Below are 24,181 nucleotides of genomic sequence, written 5' to 3'. Positions count from 1 at the left end.
TCTAACTGTCTTTCCCTATCAGGCATGAGACCCCCAAAATGACTCTGGCACTCTGTTACTGTAGGTATCTATAGTGACACAATCTGTTCACTAGTATGCTTTGTGTGATCCAGACATTCTCCAATGGCACAGAGCTCAGTGCTTTTGAGCCCAGTAGTATTTTTTCTCTCATTAAAGGTTCTGAAACAAAAAAAAAAGAAGAAAGAGAGGAAGGAAGGAAGGAAGGAAGGAAGGAAGGAAGGAAGGAAGGAAGGAAGGAAGGAAGGAAGGAAGGAAAGGAAAGGAAAGAAAGAAATATTTTCATTTGCAGCAACACAGATGAGCCTGGAAGATATTATGAAACTTATCAGGGGTAGAAAAGCAAATACTTTATGGTATTTGGAAGCCAAAAAGTAGTAGATGCTGGGGGGCTGGAGAGATGGCTCAGTGGTTAAGAGCACTGACTATTCTTCCAGAGGACCCTGGTTCAACTCCCAGCACCTACATGACACCTCATAATTGTCAATAACTCCAAGATCTGACACCTGAAGGTTCACATACATACATGCAGGCAAAACATCAATGCACACAAACAAGAAATAAATTATTAAAAAAATAAAAATTAACCTAAAAAAAAAATCATGAGGATATCAAAATGTAGAATTTAAATGAGATAGGAAAGGAGAAAAATAAGCTCAAGCACATTAACTTTAGAGAAAAAAGAAAAAAAATGTTTAAAAAAGCTCTTCCATGAACAAGTATAGAAAAAGTTCAATGGCAGTGGTGGCAGGCACCTTTAATCCCAGCAATAGGAGGCAAAGGAAGGCAGGTGCCTGAGTTGAGGCCAGCCTGGTCTACAGAGCAAGTTCCAAGATAGCCAGGGCTACATGAAGAAACCCTGACTCAAAAACAAAGCAAACAAACAAAACATTCAGGGGCTGGAGAGATGGCTCAGCAGTTAACACTGGCTGTTCTTCCAAAGGTCCTGAGTACAATTCCCAGCACTGTCCACTCTTCCAAAGGTCCTGAGTTCAGTTCCCAGAAACCACATGGTAGCTCACAACCATCTGTAATGAGACTGGATGCCCTCTTCTGGTGTGCAGGTGTATATGACAGAATACTATATACGTATTAATTAATTAAAAAAACATTCAACAACAAAAAGTTTGAGTAAATGATGCTTACCAGCATTAATTTTTCAGTCTAAGAACTCTCACATATAATGTCCTAAATTAAAGTGATACCTACCTGTGCTTGCTGTTTATAGATGCTTTGTGACTGAGTACAGTGTGCTGCTGCTTAGGAGCTGGACCTGTGATTTAATAAAGCACATAAATTGGGTTTGGAAAGATTTATTTACTTTTACATGTGTGAGTGAGCATTTCATGCCTACATGTATATCTGTGCCTTCAAAGGCCACAACAGGGAGGGCATCAGATCCCACGGGACTGGAGTTACAGATAGTTGGGAGGCACTGTGTGAGTGCTGGGAACCTGGGTCCTCTAGGAAAAGCAGCCAGTACTCTGAGCTCAGCCATCTCTCCAGTACAATATCTTAAAACACTTCTACAGCCCTCATTCTTCTGGAAGAAACCATACACACTCTCTCTTCCACCGCTCCCTGACGGGGCCTGGAACTCATAGAGATCCCCCACCTCTGCCTTCCAAGTGCTGGAACTAAAGGCATGCATCATTTTTCAATTAAGCAGTTAGTACACTGAGATCACCTTAAGATTTCTTTTTATTGAGGAGAATGTATGAGTGCACGGACATATGTAAGTGCACCACATACATGAAATGGCCAAGGAGGACGGAAAAGGGCGCTGGACTCCTCGAGCTAGAGGTACATACAGGTGGCTGTAAGCCGCCATGCCTAGGCTTTCTGCAAGTGCTCTTAACCACTGAGCCAACTCTCCAGCCCCCAGAAGTTACTTTACTCTAATAAAAGATGTCATGAATATAAAAGAGAGCATGGAAGAGCATATAGGAGGGTTGGAAACAGGAAAGAGAAAGGGAAAATGATATAATTAAAATCTCAAAAACAATTTAATTTTAACAATAAACATCTAATAAAATTAGAGCCTCCCTTTTATATATTACCTTCTAAAAAAAGACAGAAAAGCTCTGTATTATACAAAATCAGAGTAAGAAGCTGCAAAGAGATCTAGTAGATTCAGTTCCTCTCTTTTTTGGTTTTTCAAGACAGGGTTTCTCTTGTGTAGCCTTGGCTGTCCTGGACTCACTCTGGCCAGGCTCAAATTCACGGTGATCCACCTGCCTCTGCCTCCCCCGAGTGCTGGGATTACAGGCATGCCCCACCACACCTGGCTCAATTTATCTCTTAATTTCAAAAGTCATTATTAAATAAAAGAAATTGGCTCAATGCCTGCATGACTAAGCTCTATATGGAGATATAAAACATTCTGTTTAAAATTTTGTTCTTAAGAATCTTAACTATATAAATAACTAATTCAAAAAGTATTTTATTTTTCAGTAAATGCATTTCTCATTATTGTATTATATTCATTCCTCTCCTACTTGAGTAAAATTAGGCACTCAGGAACAGCTGTGATTCCCTGACCTCAGCATTTTACTTCAAGTATATCTTTCCTTTGTAGAAAATAATACAATTAGAGAATTCTGGATCCACTGTTGCTTCATTAGACAAAGATGAACAAATATCTATACAATAGTTCAACTAATGTTAAAGATCATGAGGTTATAAAAATAAAGCTTTTGAACAGTATAAGTGGAAAACTTGAAGCATTAGTTAAACCCTTAATTCAAAGATGGACTCACTGAGTGTTAAAAAGAAAAAAAAAAAAACAAAAAACCTATAATGGTAAAGCACAAATAACAGATAGTCTGAGAAATAAGTTGCTAACCCCAATTCATTAAGGAGCACTTTTCTAGAGAATGTCAAAATAGGAGCTATAGAAACCAAAGAACTTGTGGTAGGCAGGCAAAAGACAGTATTTAGTACTGTCACAAACCAGTCAATGGAAGCAATCCTCCTAAAAGAATTAATGCTAACCACAAATTTAAAAAGCATAGCAAGGGCTAAAGATGACACAGTGGCTAAGTGCACCTGCTATCTTGCAGAGGACACAGTTCAGTTCCCAGCACTCACACTGCAAGGTCTAGCAACCATCCGTGTAACTCTAATTCAGGGGATCTGCTGCCCTCTTCTGGATTCCAAGGACATATACACACATGAACATATACATAAATAAAAGTAATATAAACCTATTTTTAAAAGAACATAGCAATAATCAACAGGCCTATTTCTCATGAAAATTTCTCTACTACTAACAAATATGACACTGAACACTGAAAAATTCAAATAAAAATTTAAAGTATTACCTGGAAATCTTCTGTCTCCTTCAATCTTTGCTTGATTGGGAAGAGTTGAGACAGCAGCAGTGTTTTCTAATGGATTATTCTCTACTTTAGATGCCGAACATAAGCTGAAATTCTGAACACATAGAATTCCAACATTCTTAAGTCAACCTCTGGGACTTATCCTAATATATTTTCAGCAAGTTATGCCTACTAAAACTGTTTTGAAGATAATACTTTGTAATTGGAGTAATCCTCATAAAAATGCCAAGTTCATCCATGATCTTGCCACAGGTAACTATCTTCAGTTACCATTAATCCCAGGCTAAATTTAAAACATCTCATTGGGTCTTTAATCCCAGCACTCAGGAGGCAGAGAGGCAGGCAGGTCACGATTAGTTCAGGGCCATCCTGATCTACATAGGGAATTCCAGGACAGCAAGGGCTACGTAGTGAGCTACCTCAGAGCACCAAAACAAAACAAACAAAAATTTAAATATCTTCTATACTCACCTAGTTCTATGCTTTTCCTCAAAGTTCATGTTTATACTGTACTGTCCAATACGGTATTCTACACCCACAACCCCAAAAATGTTAAAATGACAGTATTTTTATATAACAGACTAAGTAAAAGACATTAAAGTCAATTTTACCTGTTTTTTTTTCTGTTCCATAATATTGGATAATCTGTGTTTCACACTAAATTTCTATAGTCCTGAACAGACTAGTTATCTTTTCCCTTATAAAGTTTCAACTTATCACTTAAAAATTAACCTTTCGGGAGCTGGAGAGATGGCTCAGAGGTTAAGAGCACTGGCTGCTCTTCCCAAGGTCTTGAGTTCAATTCCCAGAAACCACATGGTAGCTCAAACCATCTACAATGAAATCCAGTGCCCTCTTCTGGCGTGCAGGTTTGTATGTAGACAACATTGTATACATAATAAATAAATAAATAAATCTTTAAAAAAAATTAACCTTTTACGAAGACATTCCCCAATTTTTCCCAATTACCATCTACTTTCTTTCTCATACACGTCTTTCTAATCAGCTTATTTGCCAATAATTCTATTTTTAAAGAACATTTATCTTTTTATTACCAAGAACCTTCAATTCAAAACTTTACAAAGCAGATAGTCCATCACTAACAGGAATACTTCAAATTCTATCAAAGTTGGTTATCTCATGGAATCAACTTTGTGTGTATCTCTACTGTGACTGTTACAATGAACAAGTAACACTACTTTCTGAGTGTGGGTGTCTTAGGAGGGTTCACATTTGAGTGCTGGAGCCAATGGAGTATAGAAAACGGTGTTTCAAGCTGCCTGTTGTAAGCATCCTGATGTGGGTGCTGGGAACCAAACTCAGTTCTTCTCCAAGAGCAGTGTGCATTCTTGGCCACTCATCTCTTCAGCCCATACCATGACTTTAAAACATGGGCTGGGTTTGGCTTTGTTTTCTAAATAACATTGAAACAGAAAGCCAAGTGTGGTGGCACATGGCTATAATCCTAGCACTCCCAGGAGGCTGAAGCGAGAACTTTAGTTCAAGGCTGGTGTGGGCTGTGTGGCACTACCCTGTCTCAAGTCACCCTCACACTTCTCCTTGCCAGAAGTCAATTATTCTGAAAATTTTTAATGAGAACAAATGACATCACCAGTGATTCTTCTCTCCACTAATAAAATGTTAATTAGTTGATTTAAAATAAGTGATAAGTGAGCTTTAAACTTCTTATCCGGAACTGAGAAAATGGCTCTGTGGCTACTGTCCTTGTTGAGGAAATGTGAGAACCAAGTTTAGATTACCAGAGCCTCTTGAAAGCCACAGGGTTATGGCAGACCCCCTCTAACTCTCACTAGGCAGGCACAGGAAGACAGGAGAGGCTCCCCAGAGCACTCTGCCACACACATACACAAATCTGTAAATAGACACATAAAATGGAAAAGAAGGGACTGGAAAGGTAACACAGCAGTTTTAGAGTACTTGCTGCTCTTCCAGAGAATCTGAGTCTAGTTCCTACAGCCCATGTACTGTGTGGCTCACAGCTGACTCCAGCTCATGAAGCTCACTCCCTCTTCAGGCCTCACAGGCACCTGCACACACACAGCATTCACTTATAAAAACACACAGACATACACACAAATAAAAATAAATGTTGTTAAAAACGGAAGAGGGGCTGGAGAAGGCTCAGTGGTTAAGAGCACTGGCTGCTCTTCCAGGGAACCTGAGTTCACTTCCCAGCAGCCAAAAAGGCACTTCATACAACAGTCTCTAACTCCTGTTCCAGGTTATCTGACACCCTCACACAGACATACATGCAGGCAAAACATCAATGCATATAAAATTTAAGTCATTCAAATTAAGTTACTTAAATATTAAAGCCTCACTTTTCGTATCTGTAATATATGAATAACAATTTACAGTGCAGACTGTGACTGAGACTTACGATTCCTTCTTACAATACAGGCAATATTCATTGAACAAAAAACTATTAGGAAGTTAAGCCATTCTACCTCCCTTTTTAATGTTTAGACAGGTATAAAAAAATCTCTAAGTGGTTGCTACAATATAAATTCTGTAAAGTAGGAAACATAACCTCTTCCACACAGCACCCTGGATGCAGCAGGTACTGAAGCATGCTCTGAAATGAAATGGTGACTACCACTTATCTTAATCACATTATAATAGTGAGCACAAAAAAATTAACACCTAAAAATCCCTATTAAAGAAAAAGACAAATTAAAAATAAATTCTTTTGAAACTATTAATAATACTTACGAATCAAATGCTCGCTGCACAAAGCCAAATTCAAAAAGTTTTACATAAATACAAAATACTATTTATATAAAACTTAAAATACACACAAAGCTAAGTATTCTTTGTACATGTGTACATAAAATCACAATAAATTAAAATAAAATAAAATTATTGGAGGCCAAGAAGCACATTTAACTAAAAAGAGACATGGAACAAATCCAGTCCTGTCTCACATTCCAAGAAGCTGGGATTTCAGGCCTGTGCCCCCAGATCCAGTCTGCTTTACTTTACAAAGTCTGAAGTAGTTTGTTTTTTTTTTAATTCTCATTTTCTCAAATAGTAGTAGATAAAAATGAGAGCAACATTCACTGCTATGAAATTCTGAATATTCAAGAATTTCAAAATATATAAATTTTAACAGAGCAACAAGTTTCTCAGATTGTTTCTTATAATGAAGAACTGCACAAACTCAAGTACGTGTCACTAAAAATGGTGTTAGAAAGGGCCAATGCGTAAACATCACTGTTCTGCCATATTAGTCCAAAAAAATGGATGTGGTTTCTCGCCTTTCTCATGAACCTACCTCCTGAGCTCCGAAAAGCTCTGCAGCACAGTTAGAAGATAGACAGACTCAGCCATTCCACTTGGAGTCACAGCCCTAAATAAAAGCCACACCTCTCAAAAAAAACACATTTTGCCCGACTGGATCTAGAACTAGACCTAGTGCATCACACATTAGGCAAGCAGCCCACCATTAAAGTATATTCCCAGACGTAGAACTTCCTCATGCTATTCACTGCTTACTTGTAATTGCTGCATTATTTATTAAACATTTTGAATGATGATCTTAAGATTTATTTATTTACTATGTATACCGCGCTCTCTCTGCATGTGTATCTGCAAGCCAGAAGAGGGAACCAGACCTCATTATAGATGGTTGTGAGCCACCATATGATTGCTGGGGATTAAACTCAGGACCTCTGGAAGAGCAGACAGTGCTCTTAACCTCTGAGCTATCTCTCCAGCCCTGAATGATCTTTTTTTTAAACTAATGCTTTTATTTGCATTCATATAGGTAATTTAATCTAAACCCCCAACTCCTTAAGTTCACTCTGGTTTTTTGTTTTGTTTTTTTCTGGTTTTTCAAGACACAATTTCTCTGTGTATAGCCCTGGAATCTCACTTTGGTTTTCAATCCAGGAACAATGGACACTTGATTTTCCACAGCTTTTGCATGAATCTGTCTCATTCAAGACAGCTCCTAACCCCAGAGTCTCTAAAATGCATTCTAACTATTCTGAAAACTTTGGAGGTACTTAGGTTTTTTGCTCATATGATTTTTCAAATATTCAGCACACCAGAATATGTTTTATGAAGAAATCTGTGCTCAGACCTAGAATACTTGTGTTCTAGCCCTAAAATAAATCACTAAACATGACTTCACATTTTGCTCTGTTTTCTCATAAAATTAAATAATCAATATACATTCGCCTGTATTATGGAGCGCACCCACGTTCTACACATAAGAAATTTTTAATCAGCATTCCACTGGTAATTTTCATTTGGAAAGAAAAAGCTTCATCTACTTTTATAAATACTGAAAATAATTTTTAAAAAAAGATACACAACTTTTACATTTCTTCAGATAAAACAGAATTATGTTTTATCAGAATTATAAAACAGAAATTTAATTATCACAATTAAATTTCAGGGGATAGGACTCACACATGCTAAGCAAGCCCTCTTCTACTAAGCTATATTCCCCACCCACAATCTTAACATCTCAGAAACAGGCACAAGTTCTAAGTCCTAGATTTTGTCTGTTTGTTTGTTTAGTTGGCTGGTTGGTCCATTGGTGGGTTTTTCTGTGGGTTTTCTGTGTAGCAGCCTGCCTCTTCCTCTTCCTCCTGAGCGCTGGGATTAAAGGCATGGGCTACCACTGCACTGGCTAAATTCTAGATTTTAAATCGCTGAGATGTGCTTTCTGTTGCTATAATTAATTTTGAAAACAAGGAACTACAACTGTGTGTTAAACTTAAAGGCTAGAATTCCAGTTATGCTTTCCATAAAATAAAACCAATAAAAACAAGGAAACATGAGGAATATACACATAAAGGTGAAACACTGAGTTGTTTAGTGTTTCACTGTAAGACTGGGTTAACAAATTTATCAATTACTGAGAAAAGGTGTGTTTCAAACACTTAATAAGTGTGTAGAAACTGCTCAGCCTTTTTACTGCACATAATAAAGATGGTTACCTGATCTGGCGCTGACTCACAAGAATGTTTCATCTGATTATCCAATGGTGAGTCAGGAGAGGGTTTAATGTGATTATCCAAATGACAATTTCCAGGAGCCCCTTTTGTGGCTTTATTAATTTCAATATTATTAATTTTAACATCTTCAGATTTAATTCCTTTCATTTTATCCTGTTGGCAAGTTACATTACCATGTGGTTTCATCTCTAAAAATGTACTCTGAGACACTGGATGAGGCATTTCTAAAACTGGTGGTGAAAAGCCAGTTCGTAATAAGCCCAACTTAGGAGATACTGGAGAGTCCAATTTCTGTTGTTGCACAGAGTTAAATTTTGAGAGTTTAATTTTAGTCCAGCTGGAGTTCTTCTTAGTTGAGCTACTTATTCCATTTAGTATGCATTTCACAGGCTTTGTTTTCCTACTGGGAAAGAAACGATTACACTGCACATCCTGGCTTGTTTCTTTGTGATGGAGTGCTTGTCTTTCAACATCAGTCCCTTCCAATTTTACTTCTGTAGGCTTCTCCTCCTTTACACTTTCCATGTGTGACGATTCCTTTTTCACTTCTACAGTATCTGATTCAATTTCACCGGCAATTTCTTCACAAAGTTGGAGAATGCTACCTCGTTTGCTCTTTCCAGCTTGCTCCAATTCATGATCAATACTTTGTTCAGGCACTAATGGCAGAGGAATTTGGGGGGATTTTGTGCTAGCATTCACTTGTGTATGAGCTAATTTCCTCAGTTCATTCTTTTTAGAAACCACTGAAGTAGCTGCTTTTAATTTTCTAATCTCAGAAGACACAGGCACAGGTTTTGTTTCTTCTTTTCTCACAGTGTCCTGGAGACATTTTTCAGATCCGTGGACGCACTGAGAACCACAAGTATAAGCTGTCTGATGCTGCACTTTGCGCTTCTTTCCTTTGGGAGAATTTGTTACTTCATTCATAACTGAACTTCTGTCCTCCTTACCATCAGACTTTATTTCAAGCACTTTTCTTTTCACATGCTTTGGGTTTACTTTAACTTGATTAGATTTACTTTGAGTACTGTTACACTGTTCTCTTCTTGTTGGCTGCAAATTCTGTTTAACTGCTTGAATTTGACCCTGAATCTCTCTACTACGCAAAGACCTGGTTGAACACTCCGTTAATTGTTGCAGTCTTTGAGATCTTCGGTTAAATTGTTCATTTCCTTTGAAGGTTCCCAGTGCTAATTTTTCCTGACATAATTTCTTCTTCTTTGTAGAGTCTTGTGACTGTCCCTTCAGAGTTACATTATTTTTATTAATGGATTTAGTAGCATTTTTATCAGCTGCTGATGCTGACCTTGTACTCATTCGTGTTCCCAATTCAGACTGATTTACTTTACTTTTATTGGAAGATCTAACCGGTGCCTTTACAGCTTCCTTGGGGCCTGATTTCTCTGCTAGACTGTTTTGAGAACCTTGAATTGCTAGTTCTAAATTCTCATCTTCACTTTCTTTAGTAACTTTGGAGGAATTTTCTTTTGATTTCTCCTGAATGGACATTATTCCTGAGTAATGTCCTCCTTTCTGAGGAGTTTTTGAGGACTGTGTCCAGGTAAGGTGCAGATGCTAAGTACTTAGTATTATTACTAAGGAGTAGATCTTAAAAATCAACTTTAACTTACACTGATGTACATTTCCAACAAAAACACCAGGTTGTTTCAAGTAAGGTTGCTCTCTGCAATTCCTAAGACATGAAAAAAGCTTGCATGAATGCCAAAAGATATATGCTTCCTGATGGATAGGGAAATGGAAATCTGAAGAAAATTCTAATTTAATATTTTCAGAAGTTTTTATTTTTTTAATGAAAATAAACTTCATTCAGATCCAATTTGTTTTAATTACTTTTAGTTTTGGGCCTAACCCTATTACTAGAGCAGTTATTTATCACTGACCTGTCTGCTTTGACAAAATTTCTGAAAACTTTTTTCTTCTGAAGTCTACAGCTACTGGACGTTGACGCATTTGTAACATGTCTTATGGCTAACAGGTTTCTTTCCTTGTTTGCCAAGTTTGTTGGTCTGTGGCTTCTATTTAATCTCCTTCGCTTAGTAAAGTACTCTATTAATACAGATATCCTTTTGTGCTGCCATTTCTGAAAAATTAAAAGACAGACATTAAGTTTTATGTCTAAAAAAACAGATCAACACTATACAGAAAAACACCTCAATTGAAATAAAATTTAACTCCTTCTTTTAGACTGTATTTGACAATAAAGTCTCCCAAATATATTTTTTCATTATTTTATACTTATTTTAAGTATATAAATATTTTGCCTGAACATATATGCACCACATACATGCTTGATGCCCACAGAGGTCAGAAAGAAATGTTGGATGCCCTAGAACTGGAGGTACTCATGATTTGGATGATTGTGAGTGGGTGCTGGGCATTGACCCCAGGTCCGCTGCAAGAGCAACAAGCATTCTAAACCACTGAGCCATCTCTCTAATCCCTTCCAAACACATTCCTCAAAAACTTATCTTATTAAAAATAGAGAATACTTAAAAATTAATTATCCCTTGAGTGTACTTACAGTTCTTTTCCCACAAGATAGAACTGATGTTTCAGCCACCATAACTCAAGAAAATATGATAAAACCATTCCTTATGACCTCTTCTTAACACATTTTACAGCACCTAAAAAAAATTAATTAAAATGTTTAAAAAGATAAAAAATGTAATCATCTTAACCTCTCATCAAATAATATCCTATAATTCTAACTCTACCCTGACCACTAGACTAATACTCACCAAAGCTCATTTTATACATAGCACTTAATTTCATTATTTTTACCCTGAAGTACAATCCAGTACATGCATCCACTGGAACAATATACATCCATTATATAGTATGGAAAAAAGTTTTAAAATAAATTTTTTTCTTTGAAATCTGGTACTTAAAATTTTTAATATCTCTCTGTGTAAGTGTGTGTGTGTGTACAGGATCTTGATCCTCAGCCCCTCATAAAATCAAGTATGGTAGTACAAATCTATAATCCCAGCACTTAGGAAATAAAGGCATGATGAACAGAAGTTCAAGGCCATCTGCAGGCTACAAGAAACCCTGTCTCAAATAATAAACAGAAATACAGTATTAAAACTAAAGGACTAAAGGCAATGGGGTAGATGGCCCAATAGTTAAGAGCACTTAACTGCTCTTACACAAAAAAACGCAGGTTTGGTCTCCAGCAACCACACCGGGCAGCTCACAACCATCTTTACCTCCAGTTTGTGAGAATCCAATGTTCTCTGGCCTCTATGTGCACCTGAAAGAATATGTGCATATATGCTCACACAGGCACATAGACATAAATTAAAAATGAGTAAATAAATTTTAAAAATAAAGTAAATAAAAAAGTAAACTAAAAAAATAAAGTAAATAGACCCACTAAAGAACCATCCATGGAAGCCAGATATGGTGGCACAACCTTTAATCCCAGCACTCAGGAAGGTAGAGGCAGGTGGATCTCTGTGATTTCGAGGCCAGTCTACTCTACAGAGTAAGTCCGGGACAGCCAAAGCTGTCTTGAATAAAAAATCAGAAATATAATAAACTGTCTTGATGTCAACATTACAAGCAAGAAAATGCAAAATCCTTCAAAATGCTCAAGGAAATTTTTTGCTTTAAGTACAATATTTTACCCAAGGAGTCTAAAACAAAGATATTTTCAGTTAAAAAATTTTGGTCATACGTGGTTGCACATGCAACTCACAGAGATCTGCCTCAGGAGGTCTGGGATTAAGGAAGTGTACCATCATGGCAGCTGAAAAAAAATGTTTTTTAAGTGAATCTTGGTGGTGCATGCAAGTAATCCCAGCAATTGAGAGGTAGAAACAGGAAGCTCAAATGTCCAAGGTCATGCTATGCTATATGACAAGCTTGAGACCAGCCATTTGACAGGCCTTGACCACATAAGACTCTGCCTCAAAAGAGAAAAAAAAAAAAAAAAAAAAATATATATATATATATATATACATACATACATGTAAATCATATACAAAATCCAAAGAATTACTTTAAAAAGACAAAATAGGCCAGGTGTGGTGAAACACAATTTTAATCCCAGCACTCAAAAGTCAGGGGCAGGTAGTTTGAGGTCAGCCTGCTCTACAGAGCAAGATTCAGGGCAGCCAAGGCTACAAAGAGATACCCTGTCAGCAGGCATAATGTTACTGTGCACTGCGTAAAGATTCAGTTGCTGATTTCTGTGCCCCCTATATCTGGCTGAAATCTTGTGGTGAGCCATCTACTCTCTCAAGGCTGTGTAAACACTGCTCCCCAACTGTCTCTAGATATGTCAATAAAGCAGCTTAACAGCCAATGACCAAGCAGGGGAGAGAATAGGGCTGGACTTCCGGCCAGCTAGGGGAGGAGGAGAGACAGAGAGAGGAAATGGGGATTCAGGCCCAGGCAGAGGTGCAGAACACAATATGAGAAAAGAGCTGGAGCAGATAAAGCCATAAAATTTTAAGTATCTCAGAGATTTTGGCAAAGAGGAAGCCAGACTAGCTTAGAGGATTAAAATAAGAGTAAAAACTGCTCAGTATTGTGCCTTAAAGCTTGTTAAATAAATAACATTGTCCAGTCTCACTTATTTGGGTGTTAGCTGGGCTAAGAAACAGCAACACACATTTTTGGAACAACTATTAACACTGAACTCCAAAAGAAAGGAGTGGGGAACCACAGAGAGCTGGAGAGCTGGTTCAGCAGTGAGAACTGAGAATTTGCTGCTCTTGGACTTAGATTCAGTTCCCAGCACCCACTAGGCAGCACAATAAAACCACCTGAAATTCATTCAGGGGACTCTATCTAGATCCTCTTCTGGTCTCCATCACACAAGACACACAGTGCACATGCACATGCACAAGGGAACACCCACACACAAAATAACCCTTTTCAGAAAATAAAAAAGCAAAGCTGTGCCTGCCTAGTGTATGTGAGGCCCTAACCTCAATCTCCAATAGTGCCCTCTCCCCACCCAAGAACCTCTCTTTAAAATAACAATAAGAAAGGCTAAGGGATGTCAACAGGAGTTAAGAGCAGTGGTTGCTCTTCCAGGACCCATTTTACATTCCACCCAGCTATATTTGAATATTCCAATTTCTTTACAATCTGCCAACTTGCCAACTTCTTTTTGTTTTTAGTTATCTTTTCGGGTCTAAAGTGCTCTAATACTTTTGATTTGTGATTGCCTAATGTACATCCTTTTTTTTTTTTTTTGGAAAAACATCTTTTCAGTTGTTAACCCCACGTGGAGCGGTGGGGTGCGCCTGCAATCAATCCCAGCACTCAGGGCAGCAGAGGCAGGCTGATCTTTGTAAGTTCAAGGCCAACCTGGTCTACAAAGCAAGTCCAGGAAAGCCAAGGCTACATAGAAAAACCCTGTCTCAAAAAACCAAAAACTAAAAACAAACAAAAGTTAATCCCATCAGGAAAGAATAAAATCACTACCACAGTTTTTGAGCCAAATCTGAAGTAAGCTTCTTAAAATACTGACCAGGACAATGGCTTAAAACATTTCAGACTCCATACTGTAACTAACCTTTAAAATACCCTTACTTACTGTTTTGTCGTACAATCACAATTATCTAAGTTATTAAATTTCTCAACATATTACTATGAAGCTGGATTTCCTTCATGTACTTCAGCCAGAAACAGCTGACTGGATACAGAAGCTCATAGGACAGTCCAGTTGCATTCTATTAAGCTAAACACTAAGGAGATTACAAAATGTAATATAACTCCCATTCTTAAGCAAAATAATTTGGACTACTGCTGTTATCATTAAAGCTGCTCCTTGTATTAACTGCTTTTAGATTTACTTATTGAATGTGTATGAGTGTTTGCCTGTGTATATATATGTCTAAAATGTGTATCTCTGGTGTCTATCAAGATCAGGAGAGAATCAGATCCCCTGCAACTAGTTAGAAATGCTGTGAGCAGCCATGTGGACCCTGGGAACTGAAGCAAGGCCCTCCGCAAAAACAAGCAGCAAGCTTAACTACTAAGCCCTCTCTTTAGCACTTTAGAAACTTTATGTCAACTCTTTTCTAAATTTTTTTATTTTATGTACATTGGTATTTTGTCTGCATGTGTCTATATGAGGGTGTTGGATCCCTGGAATAGGAGTTACAGACAGTTGTGAGCTGCCACGTGGGTGCTCAAAACTGAACTCAGGTCCTCTGGAAGAGCAGCCAGTGCTCTTAACTGCTGAGACATCTCTCTAGCCCCTTAACTTTTAATTCAGGCATTATCACACATTTTAATAAATCCACTTATTTATAACACAATAACTGTAACATATAGCAATTTCAACAAAAGCTATTTTAAAATCCTACATAAACGCCAGATGGAGTAGCACACGCTTTTAATCCCAGCCTCAAGAGGCAGAGGCAGGCAGATCTCAAAGTTCAAGGCCAGCCTAGTCTCCAGAGAAATCCTGTCTTGAGCAAAAAAACAAATAATTATGTTGTTGACTGAACAACAACAAAAACACACTGAAGCACATACCTCGGATCACAGGACTTGAGAAGCAGAGACAGGAAGATCACTGTGAGTTAAGACGCCAACCTGGTCTACAAACTGAGTCCGGGACAGCAAAAGCTACACAGAGAAACCGTGTCTCAAAACACACCAACACACACCAACACACACACACAGTGTTTTCCTCAGTAAGAACTTAAGTAAAAGCTGGTAGGGCAGGACAAATTTTGTTTAAAGACCTATACTTCCAACACTGTCTTTAAAAAGGAGGGACAGTGTATATACAATTCTTTGTTTCCTCAGATGATAATTATCTGAATTAGGAGCTCCCAAATTCAGCACTTTCCCTTTGTTTTGTTTATGACCGTCTCGCTGGGAATTTTAGTTTTTAAATTAAAAAAAAAAAATCATGCACACAAAATCAGAGAAGCAAAATATAGCTCAGTTCACTGAAACCTTGACCAACACAACTGAAATGGTGTTTCACCAAGTTTCTTATTTTCGGTCCTAGAACCTAGGGTTTTGTTCATGTTGAGCTCTATACACAGAACTACAACCCCTAGTCCGTTCCCGTATTTACTTGTTTATGTGTATACTGCAGACACCTGAGTCAGTTGTCTCCTCCTCATGACCAGAAACCAAGCTCAGCTTGGCAGGCTTAGCGGCCTTTTTTACCAGGTGGTTCATGTTGAACCCTCGCTCCTACTTTTTAAAAAATGTTTAGATTGGGGGAGGGGTAGAGGTCACATCTTATTAGCTCACCAACTAAGATACTGTTTTGCTCCGGGCCTAGAGGTACGCCTTTAACCCCAGCTTTGGCGAGGCAAAGGCAGGTGGGTCTGAGTGCCAGGCCAGCCTGGCCTACATGGTGAGTCTCCTCTAAAAAGGGGAAAAGAAAATGCCACTTAGGTAATTATGCTGCACTGCTTCCTGCTACAAGAAACTCATTTCGGCTGACTTCTCACATCTCCCTGTGATCCCTTACTGCTCCAGCGCCTAGCACTACCCACTACAAAATTCTGTCTCCGTCGAATTTTCGCAAGGCACCATTTAGAGGCGGGTGCGGGGACCCAATGTTTGGACTTTGGGCGACACAGACAGAGCCACTGTGCCTGTTCAAAATAAACCCAAATCCAAGAGGCGATTGACTTCCGTTCATATCTCCCTCCGCCCTGGCGACGCAAAACTTCCCCGGGCCCTGAAGGACCTGCTTCTACCTGTGCTCCGGCCCCATCTCCAGCCTCCACTAGTTCCTGAGACGGAGAGGCGCTGGCGCCGGGGTCCCCTACATCCCGCCCGGCCGGCGGCAGGGCCTTGGGGCTCAGCGGCCGCAGCCCCGCCGCCGCCGGAGGATGCGGAAGGAAGGAAGGACGGACGGAAGGAGGGAGGCTGGGGGCGGGGAGCCAGGCCCGGGCTACCTGCGGGTCAGGGCGCGGGCTGTCCGCACTCGCCACGGCCGCGCGCCGCCTCCAGCCGTCCGCGGACGCCGGCTGCCCGGCCGCTCTGACAGCCGGCGAGCGGCGGCAGGTGACGCGCGGCCGCCCGCCTCGGACGCCGGTCCCCGCGGGCGCGAGGAGCCGGGGCGCACGAGGACGAGGCGCGCGGCGGAACGCCAGCCGCCCTCCGGGGCCGGGCCGGGGTGGCGGGCCCGCGGGGCCGCCCACCTACCTTCCTGCTGCGCGGCCGGGGTCTTCCTGCAGCCCGCAGGTTGCTCACATCCGGGTACTCCCGAGACGCTCAGCTGCTCCTGTCGCGGCCGTCGCCGCCCCGCGGCACCAACACCAAACTTCCGGCGGCGGCGGCGTTCCCGTCAGCTGGGAGTTACCTGCGGCCGTCGTGGGTGCGCTTGCGCGGCGCCTGTCCTCGGGCCCCGAGCCGCCCGGCTGACGTGCCCGGATAGGCGAAAATGGCCGCCCGCTCTCGGCGTGTCACGCAGTTTTTCGCTCGGGCCGAGACGGCTGGGCGTCGGGGCAAGGCGAGCCGGCGTCCACGCTCAGCGCAGGCGCGGTGGGAGGCCTCGCGTGCGTGCCTCCGCGGGTGGGCGCCTAGCGGGGAAGTGGCAGCGCCCCCTGTTGGCGGCGTCGCGTCCTTGCGCTCGCCTCCGGCCGTGCGCAGGCTCCGCGGCCTGGTACAGGGCTCAGAGGGTGACAGCGCTGGCGGCCGGATTAGTACACCTGGGCCACAAGGTGGAAGAGGACCTACTCCCGCCTCATGCCAGCCATAGCATGTGCGCACACACGCGCACATCAATGTAAAATCTGATAGATTTGTAAAAAACCCTTTAAAATAAGCTCAGGCAGGTCCCAAAGGTCGATGGTTTCCAGCACTTTCTGTGGCCCTATCCCAAGAGCCTTGTGCTTTGGCCTTTAACAGGGGCCCATGTAAAGGGCTGGGATTAAATGGCCATGCTCCTTTCCTCCTCCAAGCTCCGCTGGAGCACATAAGGACTCGCCCGTTCTTTCCCGATGTTCTTATGCTGTCGTTTCCACTAAGCTTAAGCAACGTGATATTCAGACGGGCTGTGGCTTTTTGGAACATCCGAAGAAGCAGAAGTAGTTGTTTGGTTTTGGGGGGATTTTCTTTTTGTATGTGTGTGTATGTGTTGTTGTTGTTTTTGTTTTCTTTCAGTTGTTTTGGGGGTTTGGTTTTTTGAGACAGGGTTTCTCTGTGTAGCCTTGGCCGTTCTGTGATTGCTTTGTACCAGGCTGGCCTCTAACCCATAGCGATCCACCTGCCTTTGCCTTCCTGAGAGCTGGGGGTGTGTGTCACCCCACCTGGCTATACGTACTTATTTCTGGTAAAGAATTAATTTGAGGGCTGGAGAGATGGTTCAGAGGTTAGGAGCACTGTTGCGCTTCTTAGAAGGTCCTAAGTTCAATTCCCAGCAAGCACATGGCGGCTCACAAACATCAGTTCCCTCTTCTGGCATGCAGGTGTATATGCAGAACACTGCACATAATAAATCTTTTTTAAAAATAAGAATTAATTTGAAAACCAGGTGTGGTGGTACATGCTTGTTAATCCCAGCACGGTGGGAGGCAGAGACAGGTGTATCTCTAAGTTTGAGGCTAGCCTGGTCTACAAAGTGAGTCTAGGATAGCAAAAGCTACACGGAGAAACCCTGTCTCAAAAAAAACCACACACACACACACAGAATTACTTTGAAACCAGGGATTATATTGATGAACCAGCCTCCATTGTTGTAATAAATTTACATAATGGCTATTGGGCTATAAAAGTTTCTTATTAGCCCTAAGATTATCACAGTGGTGTTATTTAACCCGCTATCGCAAATAACAAAACACAGACACCTGTTAGATGTATAATGGCCTTATTCACCCTGGGACGGGCAGATATTTCACCTACACTGTCTCAAGATCCTCCCCACCCACCTCCCAGCCCCCACCCAATGCCATCCACTTAAACCGTCAACTGGACTACCCTTCATCCATAATCCCATTTTAATTGCTTTTATTCTTCGTCTGGGCCTTTTCACACCATTATTGCAGTCCTTCCTCTCAGCCCACGTGACTTTTTCTCCACAGTAACCCATCATGGCTTCCTCCTTCCTCCTCTCTTCCTGTCTGTCTGTCTTCCATGATTTTCTCATCCTCTCCAAGCTCAGGAATCTTAGACATGCCTACCCCATTCTGCCCTTTAAATTAGCCAAACAGATAGGTTTATGGAACAAAGTTAGGCATACCCAGATCTTGAGGACTAGTAACAGGCATCAGACCAGCCTCCAACACTCCATCTTAGGCTTGAAGGAGCCCTTATAGCAAAGAACTCGGCTCGTTTCTGTTTATGATTAAACCTGTTTCTCAAGGATTGGGCTATCCCGCCTGTAACTTTAGCGATAAGTGATTTTGTACTGCCTTTTCCATGTCTTTGTTTCAACAAGTTGTTTATAACCACCTTGCAATCCTATCTTTGTTTCAAAAGGTTGTTATGACTATTTGTTATGCCCACCTTGCAATCATGTCTTTGTTTCGGGAGGTCATTATGTCTAACTTGTTATGCCTATGTTCTTCTCCTGGTACCCTGCTTATTTTGCCTGCCAAACCCCCCCATTTGGAAACCCCCTATTCCTGAGCTATAAAAACTGTGTCTTCAGGGGCATAGGAGAAGAAGAAAGAGGGAGGGTAGGATTGGGAGGAGATAAGGGAGGGGGCTACAAAGATGAGATACAAAGTGAAAAAAACTGTAATTAATAAAAATAAAACAATTTTAAAAAACTGTGTCTTCCTCATATTCAGTGCTGACTTCTTAAACCCCACCATAGGGGGAGACACTTATGTATATGAATTTAAAAAGCTTGTTTTAATTAATTTGGCCATGATGATTTGCATTGGTTGTCTTTCTCCTCAAATCTTTGCGAGTAACAATATAAATAGCATGGGACTATAATCCTAGAACTCAGGCTAAAACAGGAAGTTTTAGGCATGAGTTCTAGGCAAGGCTGACCTGGGCTACAGAGGGTGACTTGACACCTCCCTCAAAAAGTAATTTAGAGCATTAGTAATAATCTGTTTAGTGGAGATGTTCATTTTTAAAATTATATATAGCCAGTTACTTAAATGTGCAATGAAAAACAAAAATGTTTTGGTCTACCTTCTCATCAGGTCCCAACAGCAAAACAGAGTATGATTCCACCAAACTTCCTCCTGGAAAACCACGAGTTTATTAGGATTAGATGCAGAGCACGAATGAGGGGTTACTTAGAGCAGCTGCACTGTAAAGACTTGGCCTAACGTGGTTGAACTAACGACGAGAAGAAGCTGCATTATATAAATGCAAATTTATTGGGAGCAGCTAAGGAGGGAGAGGGGAAGAGGGAAAGGGGAGCAGAGGAAAGAAGAGAGGGAGAGGAAGGCAGGAGATAGGGGAAGGGAGAGAGTAGAAAGGGACTGGGAGGAACCAAAATGTATGGCTTATATTGTGATGGGCCTCTAGGAGAAGGGAAGCCCCGCCCCTAGGTAGAGGGCAGGGTTTGTCAGACACGCCCTCCAGCAGGTAGGACCCAAACAACGTGGACGATAGCTTTCCCATTCCCTCACAGACGGTACCCCCTCCCCCCAGTTATCCTTTCTTGCCTATATACTTTAGCACTTCCAGAGACACGCTTTTCCCCATTCAACCACAGACAATTAAGGCTGAATTGCATACAGTGGATGAGAGGAGCTGATGAAATCTGATGAGTGGTGGCATACTTTAACTCTTTATCTTCCCCCCTTCTCCACCCCAATCCCTTCCAACACCTAAACACCAGGTAGAAGAGAGAAAGGGTTAATGGGAGAGGAGGGGCAGTCCTCTTAGCTGCTTCCTGCTGGTTAGGGTCATCAGATTCTTTGGGGCCAGTCCAATCCTCCTTTCAGGAGATCTCCAACTTCTTGTCTCACAACAGCAATCAGGGGCAGCAAGGGAAAAGCAGAAACTGCCACTGTCTGGACTCTGGCATTCTCTCTGCAGCGTCCTCAGATTTAAAGGCAACGATCTCCTCTCAGAGCCTGCATGAGTCTTGCCGCATGGACTGAGCCACATCCCACACCTGAAACCAAAACAAAACCATGTTTATATCCACCACAGAGGAGGGCTCCTACCCCCTTGTTTTATGAAGGAGATCAAAAGTCAACAAGCCCAGGGAGGATGAGACTCTTGCAGTTAGGACAGCTCATCTCTTGAGGATGTTGGTGATTTTGCTCAGAGGGCTGCATTGTACAGCATGTGGGGGAAAATAACTTTTTCTAGCATTATTGTTTATGTGTCGAAGAGCATTTCATACCTCTGATTCAATACCAGGGGTCTTTTGGGTTTAAATCTCAATTATCCTGTAATATCACATATGACGAATTTTATTTTGTATTTTACCAATGGTTTTTTTTTAGAGTCAACTGTCAAGGGGCTTTGGAATTTGGCGCAGTCAAACTGGTGATCTACTGAAAACTCAGGATGATCCTTGACTGGGTGTTTAGTCTCCTCCAAAACAAAATAAAGAACTCAGGTTTTGCAAATACTGGTCAATGACAAGACTGAATTAATACAAGATTATCAGCCATGAATGAAAGTAAAAGGTCTTTAGTCAGGGATCTGATATTAAGAAGGAAAATATTTTCTTAAATAACTGACGTATAGAGAGGCATTTACCTTAAGGAAGAAAAAGAAAGGAGAGCCAGGGTGAGTGATACAGCACTTGCCTGCTGAAGGGATCAGTGTCTGCTCAGGACCCCAAGACCAAGCATTCAGCACAGAGGAGATATATCTGCCCCAGAGAGACAGAGGGCAAGGAATAAGAGACAAATACAGGGGGAGGAGGGGGAGGGGGAAGTGGAAAGGCACAAGGGAGAGGAAGGCAGGACTAGAGAGGTGATAGACATGGTACATAGGAAAACGACGGTTTACAAAGGGAAAGGGGGAAACCCTGGGCTAGAAGGAGTTGGTTCCTTTTGATTAGACAGGTTAATTAGGGCACCTACATGAGGGCTTTTGATTGCTGATTGGATTTTGATTGGACTTTAGAAGTCAGCCAGCCTCAGGAGGCAGAGGAAGTGGCCAAATAAGGGAATAGACCTTGGAGGCTGGCTTCAGGAATGTAATTGAGTGGTTTTGAGCAAGGCAGAGGGATGGGGTGGGGTGGGGATGGGCAAGTCTGGCCAAAACCATGTTTGCCATGCTCAGTCTGGCTAGACCCTTCACCTAGTGTTGGAGGATGGTCTGATGCGTGTTACTGGTCCTTAAGATCTGGTTACTTCTATCTTTGTTTTGTTAACCTGCCTAAGACATAGCTGATTAAACAACCTATACCTGAGCAGGGCAGAATGGGGTAGGCATGGGTAAGGTTCCTGGGCTTTTGGATTCAAGAGAGAATCACAGGAAACAGACAGAGAGGAAGAAGGAGGATGCCATGATGGATTAGCCTGGAGAAAAAAAAAACCACATGGAGTCGGGAGGAAGAACTCCAATAATGGCGTGAAAAGGCCCAGATGAAGAATGAAAGCAAGTATTTATAAGATTGTGGATGGAACATAGGACTGATGGTGAAGTGATTCAGACAGTGTAGGTAGGAGAATCTGGCCTGCCCAATGTAAATAAGGCAATTATAAATCTAACAGGTATCTGTGTCTTACTGTTTGTGATAGCAGATTAGATAATACCCCTGTGATAATCATAGGGCAAATAATAATGAATATTATATAGCCCAGCACAGTCATCTTTTAATTTAATCCCAACACCTTTTTTACAGTTACTATAACAACCTAGCATCCTGGACAGCTTATATTTGTTTGGTCTCCCAGTCTCAGGGACAGGAGGGATGTCTCATCAGGTGTGATGACTCAGCTCATCATATCAGCCTTCACGGGGAAAGGAAGCGGCAAAGGCAAGAGGATCAAAGTAAGGTCCACCAGCTAGAGCTACATAGCAAGGCCTGCTCTCAAAACAAAGCAGGCGGGCAGGATTTCTCAACTGATAAAGACCACACTGCACACGCCTACCGGCCTGATTCTGATCCCCAGAACTCACAGTGAGGTGAGAATAGTGAACTGATTCCACAAAGTCGTTTTCTGATCTTTATATGTTCTTCATGGCGCATGTGCCCACACATATACATGTACACACAAAAGCAAGAAACACAAATTTTAATGGTTTGAAACAAAACAAAATGGGCCAAAAAGATGTGTTGGCAGATAAATGCAGGAGCTTGTTACCAAGCCTGACACATGAGTTTGGTCCTTACTATCCACAGGGTAGAAAGTGAGAACTACTCCAGCAATTTGTCCTGTTCTCCACACATGTGCCTTCGCAGTCCCTGTGGTGTGGCGGCTTCCTTTGAGATTAACACATTCCATCCTACAGGAAGCTCCATATGCAAGAAGGTAAACGACCCAAAATAGTTTCAGGAAGTCCCTGAAACTGACCAGATTCACTAGGCCCCTTTGCCAGGCCCCTCTCAGAAGAGCAGAGCCAAGCTGCAAGAAAGAGTCTCAGACAGGCTCAGCTGCAAAAGAAGACTCCTGAGGCCAAACTAGCTGCTTGAAAGAAGCGGGAACCAGATGAGCTTCCTGGAAGAGGTTTTATCTTAGGGTTTTATTGCTGTGAAGATACACCATGACTGTGGCAACTGTTATAAAAGAAAACACTTAATTGGGGCTGGCTTACAGTTTCAGAGTCCATTGTTGTCATGGCAGGAAACATGGTAGCACACAGGCAGTCATGGTGCTGGAGAAGGAGCTGAGAGTCCTACATCTTGATCCATAGGCAACAGAAGGAGGCTGTGAGCCACTCTGGACATAGCTTAAGCATATGAGACCTTAAAAGCCTGCTCCTATAGTGACACCCTTCCTCCTACAAGGCCACACCCACTCCAACAAGGACACACCTCCTAATAGTTCCGCTCCCTGGGGGCTTTTGGGAGTCATTTTCTTTCAAACCACCACAGGTTCAGTCCAGCTGAGGCGCCTGGAAAAGACGTTCTCCAACCTATTGAGGTACCTGTAGGCTGTGCAGTGTGCCCCAGGTTCCTAGATTTGTGAGCTGTCACCCAAACTGGGGCGGGCTTTGGTGATGCAGCTGTCTCTGCGTCATTTTTGCTCATGTAAGTGACCTCATCTGCATTCCTGTAAGTAACCCCAGTAAAACCAAGTTCACCAAGGTGGACCCGAGAGGTATCCCTACTTTGGTCTTTGTGGTCTCCCTCTCTGAGGTGAGTAGATGTATGTGTTGTGTCTTTCTGGGAAACGTGTTGGTATAATTTTTTTTTTTTTTTAATGTATACACCTTACCCTTGTTCATTCAGATACTGATTTCTCCCCCACCCCACCCCCAACTCTCTGGTTTCAATCTGGATATTGCATTGTGATACTCATTCTAAGCATCCTGTCTCAACTCTTGTGTAAACAAGACAAAATAAAGCAACTAGACACAATGTTGAGCAGGGAGGAGCCAGAAGGAGGAGTGGGAGGAGAAGGGAGGAGAGAAAAGCTAGGAGAGCAGAGCTGGAGGAGAGATCTTGGAGGAGGTGGAGCATGAACCAGACCTAAGATTTCACAAAAATCAAGTATAATGTGGGAAATCTAAATGTCAGGAAACTGAGGGCTTGGAGTAAATATTGCCCAGCATTGTGTTCTAGGTTAACTAAAAACCCAGTCTCTGTGTGGTGATTTGGTTATACAGCTGTTTAAGATTAACAGCAAGCTTTACTAGAAGATAAACCAATAGTAAATATTAATAACTTCACACAACAGAAATGCCTTGTAACTTTCCCCACCAAATACCCAAATAAAAGTGTAGTGATTTTTTTTTTTATTCTTAAAAGAAAGAAGTACTAGGTGCTTAATACTGGCA

General features: G+C 41.6%; 1 protein-coding gene across 2 annotated transcripts in view; it reads right to left on the bottom strand.

The window, feature by feature from the left end:
- Positions 1-10,245, bottom strand: part of Esco1 (establishment of sister chromatid cohesion N-acetyltransferase 1) — a 35,571-nt gene extending 25,326 nt beyond the window's left edge. The window contains exons 1-3 of one of the 2 annotated variants that reach the window (XR_009589893.1): positions 8,330-10,043; positions 3,342-3,453; positions 1,228-1,291 (exon numbers count right to left, since the gene is read on the bottom strand). Coding sequence is in view for 1 of the 2 variants with exons in the window: in XM_021664836.2 (XP_021520511.1) it covers positions 1,228-1,291; positions 3,342-3,453; positions 8,330-9,859 (1,706 nt within the window). In the remaining variant the exon portion in view is untranslated. Of the gene's footprint in view, positions 1-1,227; positions 1,292-3,341; positions 3,454-8,329 lie in introns of both variants that reach the window. The other variant, XM_021664836.2, reaches the window with a different exon arrangement.
- Positions 10,246-24,181: the final 13,936 nt, after the last annotated feature.

This window comes from Meriones unguiculatus, chromosome 2 (genome assembly GCF_030254825.1).
Source record: "Meriones unguiculatus strain TT.TT164.6M chromosome 2, Bangor_MerUng_6.1, whole genome shotgun sequence".
NCBI classification, from domain to species: Eukaryota; Metazoa; Chordata; class Mammalia; order Rodentia; family Muridae; genus Meriones; species Meriones unguiculatus.
This window is presented reverse-complemented; position numbering and strand designations above follow the sequence as displayed.